Source organism: Herpailurus yagouaroundi, unplaced genomic scaffold (genome assembly GCF_014898765.1).
Source record: "Herpailurus yagouaroundi ecotype Mexico unplaced genomic scaffold, PumYag 197, whole genome shotgun sequence".
Taxonomy (NCBI): Eukaryota; Metazoa; Chordata; class Mammalia; order Carnivora; family Felidae; genus Herpailurus; species Herpailurus yagouaroundi.
In genome coordinates, this window is record NW_024412428.1 from 29053505 (window position 1) to 29069510 (window position 16006).

General features: G+C 37.2%; 1 protein-coding gene across 1 annotated transcript in view; it reads left to right on the plus strand.

Annotated features, from left to right (window-relative positions):
* Window positions 1–16006, plus strand: part of SUGT1 (SGT1 assembly cochaperone of MIS12 kinetochore complex) — a 44709-nt gene that overhangs the window by 1479 nt on the left and 27224 nt on the right. Inside the window, exons 3-8 of the mRNA XM_040448589.1 lie at window positions 6606–6696; window positions 7379–7448; window positions 8154–8224; window positions 11155–11208; window positions 11587–11603; window positions 14629–14663. Of these exons, the coding sequence (XP_040304523.1) occupies window positions 6606–6696; window positions 7379–7448; window positions 8154–8224; window positions 11155–11208; window positions 11587–11603; window positions 14629–14663 (338 nt within the window). The remainder of the gene's footprint in view (window positions 1–6605; window positions 6697–7378; window positions 7449–8153; window positions 8225–11154; window positions 11209–11586; window positions 11604–14628; window positions 14664–16006) is intronic.

Consider the following 16006-nt stretch of genomic DNA (forward strand, 5'->3'; position numbering starts at 1 on the left):
AGACCTGAGAGAGGGTGATGTGAAGCTCTGGGGAAAGAGCATTCCAGGTAGGAAAAGAGCCAATGCAAAGTCATGAGGCTGTCCGACTCAAGGAGCAGCAAAAAAGGCCCATTTCACTAGAGGGGGATGAAAGAGGAGTGAGTGATGGTGCCAGGAGGAAGCCAGGGGCCAGGTCCTTTAGAACCTTTTAAGTTGGGGTGTGTTTTTTTGGGTCTAGATATGAAGGCCCTCGGATAAAATGGTTGGTTCATCTGTTGTGCTCTGTTTCCCAGAGAAGCTTCTGGGATCAGGATTAGAATAATGTTACAGGAGGCACTGAGCATTTTTCTCCATAATTCAGTAGGTCATCTAGACAACTGTTAATTTCAGAAGCTACATTTGTTGTGGTCGTCTTAGCCCCGCTGCCTTCATTGGAAATCTAGCTTATATGGGTTGCTTTTAAAGGATATTGTTGCAATGAATTTCGTTGTCACTTCTCATCTCCTTTGTTTTATTTAAGAACATTTTTTTGAGGTTGTGTGTATAACATCGTAAGTCTGCAGCTACTGAAGTTGTAGTTTTACACATGTGTATACCCCCCAGATCAAGATGGGGACCACTTCCATCTGGAGAGCTCCCTCATCCTTCTTCCCAGCCAATAATTCCCCTTACCCACCAGGAAAACTCCCATTTTGATCTCTGTCACCATTAGTTTTGCTTTCTCTTGTACTTCCTATAAATGGAATAATAGACTAGTTACCCAGTTGAGTTTGGTACTGTGTCTTGCTTTAAACATGTGAGATATGTCCGTATTGTGTGAAGTAGTTATTTTTTTCACTGTTGTGTAGTATTTCATTGTTTAAAAATATAGCACAGAGGCACGTGGGTGGCTCGGTTGATTCAGGTCATGATCCCAGGGTCATGGGATTGAGTCCCACCTCCGGCTCTGTGCTCAGCATGGAGCCTGCTTAAGAGTCTTTCTCCCTCTCCCTCTCCCTCTGGCTTTCCCCCACTCACGCACGTGTGTGCTCTCAAAAAAAAAAAAAAAAAAACAAAAAAACAAAACAGTTTATACTAACAGTAGATGTTTAGGTTATTTCCAGTTATTAGCTAGTATGAGTAAAGCCACTGTGAATTTCCTTGTACGTGTACCTTGGTGAACACGTGCACTTTGTTTTGGGGGGTATATACCTAAGAACGAAATTGCATAGAATAGGCATGTGGTTAGCTTTAGTACCTTGGTTCTTAAACTGTGGCTTTTGAACCAGAAGCATCAGCGTCACCTGGGAATTTATTAGAAATGCAAATGCTCGGGCCCCACCTCAGATGGACTCAAAGTTCTTACACTTCATGTGGTCTAGTACTTACCCTTCCATTTTACAGAAGAAAACAGACCCAAAGAAATCCAAATGATCTGTCACAAAGATGTATATAGCCAATTAGAGGCAGAATGGGGCCCTCAGGACACAAATTTCCACACTGAGTCTAGTGTTGTAGAAAGTAATTCTCAAAGTATCCTCCCCAGACCACCTGTAGCAGCATTACCTGGGAACTTGCTAGAAATGCACATTCTCAGGACCCACCCCACCTACCTGAGTCAGAAACTGGGAGTGGGGAGAACCAGTTGTTTTAAGAGGAAGTGTTCTTTTTAAAGCTTGAGAAGACCTTCTCATAAAGATGAACAGGTAAATGTTAGTTACTAAGTATTGGTAATGATAAGTAAGCCTGAAACCTTGATGAGAGGCTGTTTCTCTCTAGACTTTCTCAAGGGCTGGTTTAGCAGTACCGTTGACCCCTGAACAACATGGGTTTGCATTGGCCCACTTATACATGGATGTGTCCCAGCACATACCTTTCTGTAAATGCTTTTCCCTTGTGATTTTCTTAATTTTTTTCCTCTAGCTTTATTGTAGGAATATAGTATATAATACCTACAACATTCAGGATATGTGTCAGTTGACTGTTCATGTTATTAGTCAGGCTTCTGGTCAATAGAAATCTATGGATTAAGTTTTTGGAGAGTTAAAAGTTAGATTGGATTTTTGACTGTGTGAGGGTCAGTGCCCCTAACACACCTCATTGTTTAAGAGTCAACTAGTCATTTTGAAATTCAGGATCAGGACACTTGATGTTATATCAATAAAATGTTAACTTTTTTTTTTTTTTTTTTTTTTACATTTATTTTGAGAGAGACTGCAGGAGCCAGTGGGGGAGGGGCAGAGGCAGAGGGAGAGGTAGAATCCCCAGGCTCCAAGCTGTCAGCACAGAACCCTATGTGGGGCTTGATTTCACAAACTGCAAGATCATGACTTGAGTTGAGATTAAGAGCCCAATGTTCAATTGAGCCACCCTGGAGCCCCTAAAATGTTATATTTTTATATAAGACTATCCAATTAGGATTAAAGGGGAAATGTATCAAGCTGATTCACCTTTTTCATTCATTCAGTATACAATATACATTACTGGTGAATTTTGTGCTGGGAGTCAGGTATCTAAAGATGAAAAGAGTGCATTGAGGAAGTTTGCATTCTAGTGGAGACAGAGACAAATCAACAGATTAGTAAAATATAAGGTAAATATTCTAATGGAGTGGTGTATGAAGTACACTGAGAACATAGCAGAGACTAACTAGGGTAGTCAAACACTTGAACAGGATGTCTCAGCTCACTAGGGAGAGAGAACATATGTATGGATTATGAGATCTTTTGAGAACCAGTATAAACAGTTAAGAGCACGGGCTTTGGGGGTGCCTGGCTGGCTTAGTTGTTAGAACATGTGACTCTTGATCTTCAGGTCATGAGTTTGAGCTCCACACTGGGGGTAAAGTTTAATTAAAAAAAAAAAAAATGAGGGGCGCCTGGGTGGCGCAGTCGGTTAGGCATCCGACTTCAGCCAGGTCACGATCTCGCGGTCCGTGAGTTCGAGCCCCGCGTCAGGCTCTGGGCTGATGGCTCAGAGCCTGGAGCCTGTTTCCAATTCTGTGTCTCCCTCTCTCTCTGCCCCTCCCCCGTTCATGCTCTTCTCTCTCTGTCCCAAAAATAAATAAACGTTAAAAAAAAAAAAAAGAAAGAAAGAAAGAAAAAAGCAAAGGCTCTGGAATTAGAGTGCTTGGATCCAAAATCCTGGTTTCATAATAAATCCATAACCTCAGGAAAATTCCTCTTGTCACTCTGGATCAGGTTTCCTGTGAAGTGGGACTAGATAAGACCTATTGAGATTTCAGCTGAAATGTCATCTCAGCTTTTGTTCCTAGACCATCCTATCTAAAGTGGGCCCCATTGTAAACTTTAAGGTGGCAGGGGTTTTGTGCATCTTTTTTTTTTTTTAAACGTTTATTCATTTTTAAGAGAGACAAAGCGTGAGCAGGTGAGGGGCAGAGAGAGAGGGAGACACAGAATCTGAAGCAGGCTCCAGGCTCTGAGCTGTCAGCACAGAGCCCAATGCGGTGCTCGAACCCACGAGCCATGAGATCATGACCTGAGCCGAAGTCAGATGCTTAACTGAGCCGCCAGGCCGCGGCCCCCCCCCCCCCCATAATTCTTGGAACAGTTGAGGTGGGTATTTGCATTTTCCTCACAAGGAAGCTGAGGCCAAAGAGATTAACTTGCTCAAGGTTATATAGTTGAGAAGTGATAAGTCTCTGGGTTCAAGGCATCAAGGTCATCCTCTGGAGGAGGAGGTAGGTCTAGGGATGTATAATATAATTAAAGGTTTGGTAGCTGACTTTAAAGATACTGACCATTGATAGCTTTGTTGAGAGTGTAGCTGGTTAGCATAAATGTGCAGTGTTCCCAGTTGTGCATGGTTGTGTGGTTTTTGTTTTCAGCAGTGCTAGATAGTTTAGGAAAGGAGAAGGGTTGACACTCTTGTTTATTATCTGTGATTGGGGATTAGCATGGCTAGAAGAAAAAGGGAAATGGAGTCAAATTGAGATACTTAGAGCTACATACCTTCAGCAGTTAGGTCCCTCTGAGCAGTCTGCTTTAGCTTTTAACCTTAGCAACAAGTTATCTTGTTGAGTAGCATTTTTACAAAGCCTAAAACTGGAAAGATTTAGAAATTCATTTTCTCAGGTTCAAATTTTAAACAATTTTAATGCCTTAAAAAGGAGGTTTTTTCCCCCTTATTTTTTCTGGATTATCAGGGTATTTCCTTTGTCATTATCTTGGTAAAGATTTCAGTGTAATTATACTTTAGAGTTCACTGAGTCTCTTTATTTTTAGAACTATAAATTGCTTGCTCATAGCGTAACCAATTTTATGGAAGTATATATCTTTGGACATGTTCACAGTATGTTTCCCATTGGTCTGCATTACATAATGGCCTTTTGCCACTATGATTCAAATGTTGGCACTGAAGTCCTTGCCTTCTGAGATACCTTTCTTCAGTCCCTTTGTACTCCAGCAGTGAACAACTGTTGTCACAGAAACAGTAGAACTCTCAAAACATGCCACAAGTCCGTTGTAGTTCATACAACCACAAATTGTTTTAACTTCACTTTTTCTGGTTTTATTATACTGTGTATTGCTTATTCAAAGTAAATTGGTTATTGTAGTTTATGATTTAAATTTGTGTCATAATGTTCAGTTTGTGCTCTGTCCCTTGGTAACTTTTCAAAAATAACAGCCTAACAAGTAAGTTGTTTTATTTAACTGAATCATGTAACTGTTTCTCCTTAACCAGTTAGTTTGTGCTTTTAAAGGTTATTTGCAAGTTGGTTCTTTGAAATTCAGAAGTTTTTACTTGACTCCATTTTAATTTTAATTATCTTTGTACCCTCAGTGTCTGCCCTGGATTTGTTACGTAACATATGTTTAAAAATGCTTTCTAAGTTAATAATCCCGGGGTGCCTGCGTGGCTCAGTCAGTTAAGCGTCTGACTCTTGATTTCGGCTTAGGTCATGATCTCATGGTTTGTGAGATCAAGCCCTGTGTCGGGCTCTGCACTGACAGCCTGGAGCCTGCTTGGGATTCTCTCTCTCCTTATCTCTCTGCCTCTCCCCGCTCTGTCGCACTCTTAAATAAACGTTAAAAATAAAACAATTAGATGATCCAGATATTAATATAATTTATAGTAGCTTTTTTGACCTGAAATGTACCTGTTTTCTTGCTTAGGAGAGGCTAGAAATTTGGTTTGAAGATATATTTGAGTAGATAGGTAAGAAGCTATTAGCTCTTTTCAAAATTGTTGAAAGTTTAGTGCAAGATGGTATCATTTAACTTAGGAATTTTAAAGTGTTAGGAAAACACATTAATAAAATGTAATTGGTGTGTGAAAGATACTTGGAACAACATTACCAAGAGGCAGTGTTTAAAACCATATTTGGAGTCAGGCAGACTGGATTTGAATCCTGTCTCTGGCACAGCCTCATCACTAACTAGAAAGTAAAGGAATAGATCTTCTGTGCATGTCTGGGGGAAAGAGCTTTCCAGTGAGAGAAGCAGCAGGTGCAGAGTCCTAAGGTGTTTGAAGAACAGCAAGGAGGCCAATTTGCTTAGGGTAGATGAACAAGGGGAAGAGTAGTAAGAGAGGAGGTTGAAAAGCTAGCAGAGGGTAGTATCAGGGAGGGCCTTGCAGGTCACTAGACGAACTTGGGCCTTTGTCCTGAGTCAGCGAAAGACATTGGAGCATTTTATGCCTATTGATGTAAACCAGATCTTGATTTTCATTATTGCTTGAATCAGGACGGTAGAGGTGAAGATAGTAAAAAATGGTGTGGATCTTAGGTGTGTTGGATTTTGGGTAAATGATTACCATGTATAGTATACATTGCTTTGTGAGAACCACACTACTGGGTTAAAGCAAAATTAATGATGTGTGGCTTTTGAAATGATTTTACCTTTTAAGAAAACTACCAAATCCCTAGGATGTGTGAGCACTGGGTAGAGAATGAAAGCATTCCTATTGGCCTATATTTCTCGTTGGCCGATTGTGATCGTGTTGTGTCTTCTTGCATCGTTTCAGCTACCACTTAACATACTTTTTTGACTGCCCAGGGTGGCAGACTTTTAATCTGATGTTAAATCTTGATCAATTAATAGTAGCTTTCTATGAGATATTGTATCTGGGTTTTAAACAGAATGCTGTAATTTCTTAGGGTTGCCTGCCATTGACAGGATAGGAGAGGGCCAGATAAGCTTGATTGTGTCTTTATTGATTCTGTTAACTTCCCTGAGCTCTAGATTTAACTTCTAGGTTTTGTGTTTGTTTCTTTGTTTTTATTGGACAGCTTTGCATTTTCTAGGCATGTCAACTTCTACATGATCTTTGAGTCTTTTCCAAATTAGGAGGAGAAAATCTGTGATGGTCAATGTATATCATCTAAATTCTTCAGAATAAATGAGGTGATAATAATTACCATTTATTGAGTTTCTACTGTAGGCCAGGAATTGTGCTAAGTATATTGTGCTAATACTACAGTAGATTGTAGGTTTTGGTGGGGGAGAGCGGAGAAGGGGAGATACCGACTCTCTTGCAAAGAAAAGCTCCAGACTTATTGTAATTCCCTGTTATGTTTTCTCCAAATAGCTTATGATAATAGGTTATTTGATTAAAAATCATGTTTAATTAGAATTCAGTTGCTTTTAAAAAAACACGTACTAACAGTCAACATGTTTATATTTTAGGAGCTGACTAAGGCTTTGGAACAGAAACCAGATGATGCAGAATATTATTGTCAAAGAGCTTATTGTTACATTCTTCTTGGGAATTACTGTGGTAACTTTTCTTACTGACTGTATTTTTTCTTAAGTTGTAAATTTTGCCAAAGGTACAGTGAATCATACACAGTAGAGATTATCTTTGAGGATTTTTAAATTGGTCTTTCATACAGGGTGTAAAGTAGCTGAAACATGACAAACTTGTTGAGCAACACCCAAACAGATGTTCTGGGTGTCTTTTCTTCCTTCAGTGGGTGGACAATTTATATGGATTTCATTTGTAGTTATTTTATATGCTAACAAAAAAATAGCATTACATTTACTATTTCACAGAGTATTTAAATGAAATGTTCTTATTTGCAATTTTTATAAAAAAGAATACCTTTCTGTATTGTGTAACTTTATTCTGGATAGAGAATCTGGGTAGGGAAAAATTAAATACCTTGAGACAAATTACATAAATGATGTTAATGAGAAAATTAGATGAACTTTATCACAGAGCTTTATTCATTGACTGAATAGCTTTAAAAAGGAAGCTAAATATTAGGCTCATAAGGTATGAGGGTAAAGTTTTTTGAATTATATCTTGGATTAGTTTTTCCTAATTTAGAAGCATTTGTCCATTTTCAAACTTGAAAACTTAAAAATCTAAGGCTGATTCAAGTTCCGTATGTAACTTGTTAGGATCCACAAATAACTGACTAAAAACCCCATTTTTTAAAAATTTTTTTTGTATATAGATGCTGTTGCTGATGCAAGGAAATCTCTTGAACTTAATCCAAATAATTCCATTGCTATGCTGAGAAAAGGGTATGCAATAACCACTCTTCTTATTGAATCTGGACTATAGATAGTAGGTGTTTAGTTTGTTGAATGAATTAATTTTAAGTTTTATGTAAATAGTAAATTCTGTATTGATACATTTTACTAATACTTTTTACAGCTAAAATAGGATTTAATTTTAAATATAATTTTATACTTCCATAACTAGTTAGTATGTGATAGGAGATATATAACTAGTGTTTTTTAAAATAGCAATGATTGGAGTAATTGCAAGGTATAGATGAAACTGATGGATTTCATATCCCTTTTTGTTCATTGTTTGGGATTTACTATATTTAAGTGACTAGAGAATATATTTCTCAACCAAGCTAGACAGGCTACATTTAATGCTGTGAAAGCGCTGTATCTGTGTACTTTATATCCCAGCTTGTTTCTGTTAAGTGTAACTTTATTCTTAAGAAACTTCTTTAATTTCTTAGTGTAACTATATTTTGGAATAAGCAAGTGTACATAATTAAAATCAAGAAATTCCTTCTGAAATGAGTTCCAAAATAGGGTTTTAATGGGAGATATATTTAATGTTACAGTATATTAGAAAACTTCTTGGCTTATTAACATATACTTAAAATATTTCTTTTACCAGTAGAGCATGCTAAGATATTTAATTAGAAAGAAAGCCTTTTTTCATGATCTCACGTGTGTGTGGTATTTGTTTTTAATATGCTCATGCAGGATATGTGAATACCATGAAAAAAACTTTGCTGCTGCTCTAGAAACTTTTGTAGGAGGACAGAAATTAGATAGTAAGTATTGGAATTGTATGTTAATAAACTAACCCACTATTTCTGTATTTTAAATACCACAGCTCAATTTTGTTAGTGTAATCTCAGATTCATCTCAAGTTCATTGTAGAAACCCAACATCTTTTTTTCTTTTCTTACTGACATTTCCTGTTGTTTGCAGAATTTGAGTTTACTTAAAATTGGTTAAATTGTCCTTTCTTTAGCATTTAAATCACAGGTAAACTTTGCCATTAGAAGTTAAAAACTGTATATAAAGACTCAGTGTGCTCCCTTTACTTAGCCTGGCTTTATATTTTTCTGATAGACAAGTGAAAGTTTCATTTGCTCTTTTTTCAGAAGTCTATTCAGTTTAAGTTATTATTCAGGTAGCTGAGATGGGAAGTTTTACAGCAGAAATTTTTATAAGGAAGTGTAGTGTCAGTTTGGGTAAATTGTGATAGGAAGAAACTTGGAGGTTTGAAAGTACTGTGAGTTTTTAACGTCAGCTTCAGAGAAGTATGTGAAAATTAGTAGTATGGATATCTCTGCACACGTATAGAAATTGAAAGAGCCAAAAAACCAGAAAAGTCTGCAAAATACTGGCAGACAAAAGTTGTAAGTAATCTCATAGATAATCGTAGACTACAGAATTCTTATTGTGTATTGTGTACTGTCTTTTTATCTTCCTCTAATGATAGAGTCTTTTCACAGTTCTCTAGAGCAGTGGTTCCTAACTAGGGATGATTTTACTCCCTTGGGGACATTTGATAATGTCTGAAGAGATTTTTGATGACCATGACTGATGGATGGGGGATGTGCTATTGACATCTAGTGAGTAGAGGCCAGGGATACTGGTAAACATTCTATGTTGTACAGGATTATTTCCCAGAACAGAGAGAAGTATCTCATCCAAAATATCAGTAGTGCTGAGGTTGTGAATCTCTACTTTAAAGTATTGCATGACTGTGTTTTTATATTTCTAAAAATTTACTGTTGTATTGTTTTGATTATTTGCTTTTCTTCTGTATACCTGCTTGGGAGAGGACAGTGCGCCCAACTTTGCAATCGGAACCTACAAATTAGGAAAGAGTGGTAGTATGTGAACCATTAGGTTACTCGCTTAGCAAGCCAGCGTACCACCACTCCTAGCAAATTCTAGAGTCCAGTTTTCTTGTATGATACATATATGAAAACCCTAAAGAGACATGAATCATTCCCCTTTCTAGACTTCAAAGCCCTATTCCTTATTTCTTTTTTTAGAGCAATAGAAAGTTCCCCATCTAAAATTTTTCTTTTTTAATACCTTCTTGCCATGGACTTTTATCTTAGAATTACTTCAGTCTGCCTCAAATGAAGGTGTCTGGTTTTTGGTAAAATTGCTGTTGAGGATATTTAATTTAAAAACAGATTTGCTCTTTTTAATTTTAGGGAAAATTTATGTTAAATTGTTAGGGTTCCCTTATTAGAGAAGGTAAAAAATTTATAACTCAGAATATTACTTTTTTTTTTCCTTTGGTATGGTAGAAAGCTTGGTTTTTATTTACTGATTAATTTGAATAATAGGTTATTTAAATCAAAGATTTTGATGTAATTGTTTCACCCACTAAAATGAATATGTATGTACATGTATGTAGGTATTAGTTAAGGCCTGTGTAGTTGAATTTCACTTATAAATTAATATATTAGGAAATTTCATATTAAGAAATTAAAACAATTTTTTTGATGTTTAATTTTGAGAGAGAGAAAGAAAATGAACATAAGTGGGGGAGAGGCAGAGAGGGAGACACAGAATCCAAAGCAGGCTCCAGTCCTTGAGCTGTCAGCACAGAGCCCAATGCACGGCTTGAACCCACAAACCGCGAGATCATGACCTGAGCCCATATTGGATGCTTAACCAACTGAGCCACTCAGGCACCCCATTTTAAGAAATTTTTATTTTTCAAAATAATCTTGCTTGTAATTAGATTGAGTGTGTAAACTTTTACGTAGAATACTTTTAATAATTTTAAACATTGTATTTCATTAGACCCTGTACTGTTTAGATATCATCATTGTTCTAAGTCTTGTAATAATTTGCTTACATACATGTTTGCATTGCCGTCTTTTAAGTGTATAGTTCACCATCTGTCGTCTGTTGGCTCCCATGGAATCTGGAGATATGACAACTACACAAAGTACAGAAGTGGTTTTTAAAAAAATTTTTTTAAATGTTTATTCATTTTTGAGAGAGAGAGAGAGGGAGACACCAAATCTGAAGCAGGCTCCAAGCTCTGAGCTGTCAGCACAGAGCCCAACGCGGGCCTCAAACCCATGAACTGTGAGATCATGACCTGAACTGAGGTTGGCCGCTTAACTGAGCCACGCAGGCGCCCCAGAGGTGTTTTTTGCCCTTGGTAAGAATGGCATGGTAACAAGCAGGCCACTGAGAGAACAGTAGACAGGATAGGTAGGTAGCTGCTTTGGAGAACAAACCTGGGTCAGGAGAGGTTTGTTCTCCTGAGGACCTAAACCAGAGGATCTAAACAAACCTTTAGATCCCAGTCCAGCTGTCTGTTACTAGGCTTCCACTCCACACTAAATGATGGTGTGTAGGGACTCTAATTCAGATCTGATTTCGTTGTGCTAGAGGAAGCTCCTTTAACAGAAGAGGGTGAGGGGAAATAGAGATTCTGTGTATCTGGGAACCAGTAAGGTTGACTGGTTAAAAGCAATTTTTTTTTTTTTTAATTCTTCAGGATGAATGTCTATATGTTAAACCTATTAGTATATTTGTAGCTGTAATTTTACGTTTGCTATAAACTGTGGTACGACAAGGGTTTCTGTCTAATTTACTGCTGAATCCCCTAGTGCCTAAAGCACTGCTTGGAACATAGTAAATATTCAGTAAGTATTTGTTGAATGAATATGTTAGATGGTGCAGATGAGTGATGTTACACTCTGTTTTTTTCTAGGTGCAGATCCTGATTTCACTGTCTGGATTAAAAGGTGTCAAGAAGCTCAGGATGGTAAGCATGTAGGTTTCTAAAGGTCTTTCAGTTTACAAAGAAGTAAATGTTTGACATTTTTGGATTTAAACAAATTTATTTGTAACTTCATAACTTTATACATCATAAATTTAACTAGTTCCCTCAGATAGTGATTTCCAAGGTACTGTTATATTGAAAGGATGATTTAGATAGATTTGTATCATTATATTACCGGTAAGAAATTACTAAGAAGTCTAAAGTGACTCCAGAATGCAAAATTAAACCACTTTCTTTTATTTGGGATGTATGGTAAATTGATTTATGCAATCAGTCAGTATGTTTGCACCATAGAAATTATGTATATAACTTTGTCTATAAGTGTATTGTTAACCGGAGATGTTTTTATGTTTTTAATAGGATCACAATCTGAGGTGGTAAGTACAAAGTTTTTCTCCTTCGTGTTTTTACTTAATTATAATTTTGCTATGCATATTTGAGACAGGACTCAGACTGATCTTTCTTTTAGTTATATCTTAAGCAATTTGATGCAAATACTTTTTCCTTTAGTAACTGAAGTAATACATTTTGGTTTGATGAAATTAATGTAGAGGTTTGTAGCCATGAAAATTATTGGGCTCATTTAATGTATGAGTCAAGTTGATTTGCTATGTTTTAGTATGGTCAGGGTGGTTATTTTTTTTTTCTTTTCCTTGCTGAAACGTCCTCACATTTAGGTTGAACAGCTGCTGCCTTGGAAGCACTTGCAGGGTTTATGGTGGTGTAATAGGAACACAAAAGTCAGAGGCGCCTGGATGGCTTAGTTGGTTGAGCGTCCAACTCTTGGTTTCAGCTCAGGTCATGGTGTCATAGTTTGTGAGTTTGAGCCCTGCATCCAGCTCTGCACTGACAGCACGGAACCTGCTTGGAATATATATACTCTCTCTCTCTTCGTCCCTCATGTGCGCATGCTCGCTTGCTTGCTCTCTCTCACAAAATAAATATTAAAAAAAAAACCCACACACAAAAGTTAACTAGAATTTGGAAATGTTTATCTAATTTAGTTTCATATTTGGTGTTTGGACATGAAGACTTTCAAGTCTTTTAAAACTGAAAAATTAAAAATTATGATGGAGTTGAGAGATGCCTGGGTGGCTCAGTTGGTTAGGTGTCTGACTTTGGCTCAGGTCATGATCTCACGGTTTGTGAGTCTGAGCCCATGTCTGGCTCTGTACTGACACCTCAGAGCCTGGAACCTGCTTTGGGTTGTGTGTCTCTGCCCCTCCGCCAGCTCGCACTCTGTCCCTTTTTCAAAAATAAACATTTAAAAAAAATTAAAATTATGGTGGATTTGAAAATTATTTGACTTTTTTTAACTACAATGTTTATAAATAACACGCATAAATTACGGCTAATGGTTTTTTAGCAGTGATCATCTACAATTTAGTCAATAAAATGACAAGGATTTAGGAAACGTGTGTGTGGTCTTAACTCTAAGGGCAGTTACTTAACCTTTTTGGGTCTCTTTCTTCAAGTCTCAATGAAAATGTACATCTTTGTCTTCCAGAATTACATTGTGACACTGAGAAAATATTTTATTCTCTGGGTTTTCTTCATTTGTAAACCGGGTCTGCTAGAGTTAATCTGCTTTAGACAGGTTGTGAGCATGAGGCCAGGTATGTGCATATGTAGTGACTGGAGTTTTGAACATCACCAAAAGTGAACCCTGTCTGGTTATCCCTATACCCCCAAGGCTTGTGTATATTCCTAAGTATGATAGGTGAGGGAAGTATTTAAAAGTTGGCTTCTTTCACACCGCTGGTATTTTTGTTTATGGCTTACTATTTTGGGGATTGGAACTAGTCCTGAAAACAACAGAGTAGCATTTGGATAATACTTCATCTGGTAACACAAATTGCTGTATAGTCACAGTGCATTTTGTCACTGCTGTAGTTGACACCAGTGTAGTTTTATCTTTATACCGAGGTTCTGTATATCTGTTCTAGTCATTATCTCCATCTGGTATCTAGATTGAGTATTTGTCAATAGTTAATGCTGGAGGGTAATTCTGAGTTAGACTCAGATCTGTAGAGGGGTTTTATTTTCTTCCTTTAAACCCCATCACTTCGCTTATCATTTAGGGGCAACTTAGAGGTCACTTACGACCCAGGGCAAGTTTTTCAGATTTACATACTTTTAACTGGCACACATGTAGTTTAGGAAAGTATGGATTGGTCAAGAGTCACTTTGTTTTTTGATGGGCAGTTTAGAATGTTTGTTACTGAGAGACCATAAATGGAGTAAGCTGTTATCTGGAAGGTACCATGAAAACGTTCCTTCATATGTTCCAGAGCCATGTTTGATGCCATTGTTAAGCATGAAGTTTATACTAATTTCTTTTTTTTTTTTTTTTTTAATTTTTAAAGTTTATTTATTTTGAGAGAGAAGTGCATGCGCAAGTTGGGGAGGGGCAGAGAGAGAGGGAGACAGAGAATCCCAGGCAGGCTCTGTACCATCAGTGCAGAGCCCTGTGAGGGGCTCAGACTCCCAAACCGTAAGACAGTGACCTGAGCCCAAGTCCAATGCCTAACCGACTGAGCCACCCAGGCGACCCAAGTTACACTATTTCTGAAAAATGGTTTTTTAAATGTCATTGTTATTTTCATTTTATTTTATTTAAAAAAAAATTTTTTTTTTAACGTTTATTTATTTTTGAGACAGAGAGAGACAGCATGAACAGGGGAGGGGCAGAGAGAGAGGGAGACACAGAATCTGAAACAGGCTCCGGGCTCTGAGTGGTCAACACAGAGCCCGACGCGGGGATCGAACTCACGGACCGTGAGATCATGACCTGAGCCGAAGTCAGACACTTAACCGACTGCGCCACCCAGGCGCCCCTGTTATTTTCATTTTAAAGAGTTAGTACTGGGGCGCCTGGGTGGTGCAGTCGGTTAAGCGTCCGACTTCAGCCAGGTCACGATCTCGCGGTCCGTGAGTTTGAGCCCCGCGTCGGGCTCTGAGCTGATGGCCCAGAGCCTGGAGCCTGTTTCCGATTCTGTGTCTCCCTCTCTCTCTGCCCCTCCCCCATTCATGCTCTGTCTCTCTCTGTCCCAAAAATAAATAAACGTTGAAAAAAAAAAAATTAAAAAAAAAAAAAAGAGTACTGAACATTTTAGATGTAAGCTTTTCCAATCATACCTTTAGAAAGTATTTTGGGTTTTATGCTTTTATTTTAGAAAAAAAATCTTAAAATTATAAAAATACTGAATATTCTAATTTTTTGAGATGACTAGTGTTACTTAACAATTATGAATATTATGCTTTGTCTTTGAGGACGTTTTCATGTAGTTACTCCATATCAAAGTAACCATAGCACTGGGTAAATTAATAATATGTGCGTTTTAATATACAGTTGCTAAACCAGTTTGTAAAAATTTTTCTCTTTTGACTTGCCAAAATCAGTCTGCATCCCAGAGGACTCATCAGTCAAAAATCAAGTAAGTGTTTCTTTTTCATGAAATAATGCATGATATATATGTCTAAAGGGAAAAATCCTGTTGTTTAATAGTAATGAGCAAGTCCTTACTTTGTGATTTTAATGTTTTTTAGTTTTTTTAGAAATAGTGCTTAGCCCGAGAAAACAAATTCTCGAGCTGTTTGCTGATTCCTGTTAGTGTTTATGATTAAGGGTAAATTAAAATCACTTCACTTTAAACTTTTTCTGGTTCCTTATTATGTCACCTTGAGATGACAAGAACCTCTTTAGGTGTTATTACACAGGTAAATAAGTTAGTAGGCTTGACAGAATTGTGCCTTTTATATTTTAGAGTATATTTTTCGTAGGATAATTCTGCATGAGTTGAAAGTTACTATTGCTCAGGGCAGCAGTTACAATGATGAATTAAGCATCTAGCAAGTATTTGAATTTATTTTTAATTATTCATTAGCTATGTGTACAACTTGTATTCTTAGGACTGTAACAGAAACACAAGGCATTGATCTGGAGCTTTGCATCCTCACTGAATTTCAGCAGGAAACTGAGACTCTTAAAGTATATGTCTTTAATCAAGGTGCATTTTAATTACCTAAAATTGCTTGAAAATGTTAAAACAATTCATGTTCTTTCTGGCGAGATTTAGGATGAGTCTCCAAGTACCAAGTAGACAGGGAAATTTGACTAGCTTGGTGGCAGCATCAAGAGTATAACACAAACATCGAATAATAACTATGATGTTAGAATGTAAGATAATCTGACATTGATTTCATATTACCAGGCACTGTGCTCAGTCTTAGGAATATAATAGTGGCAGGATAGATAAATAGCTCTGCCCTCATGGAGTTTATAATCTAATCTAATCTAATTTGAAAGTGAGGATCCCTACAGTTTTAGAGCCTTCTGTGGGAAAGATACACATAATTAGAATTTCTAGGCCCACTAGTTTTCCCATGTACCTTGAGACTGAAGGAAGATACTGTGTTTAATGTTGTGTTTGGTAGGATGGGTTAAACTTTTAAGTTATTTTAATTTTTAGCTCATTTGCTTCTGCTCATTGTATTCAGTGCTGTTGCCCCCAGCTTCAGTTAAGAGATTTTGGAGTATGAAGTCAGGTTGATGTGGGTCCAGTGTAACACCTACCACTGACTGGCTTATTGCTTCACCCTTCTGGGCTTATATTTTTTCATCTGTAAAATAGGGATAGAGTGCTTTTTCTTCATATTAGTTTGAAACGGAAGTGTAAAACTATTGATGGTATATAATAATGGTTTGTTGTTTAGAATCAGTTTTGTTTTCAACATTAGATTAAGCATAACAGTAATACAGATGTAAGTCAGAACCCCG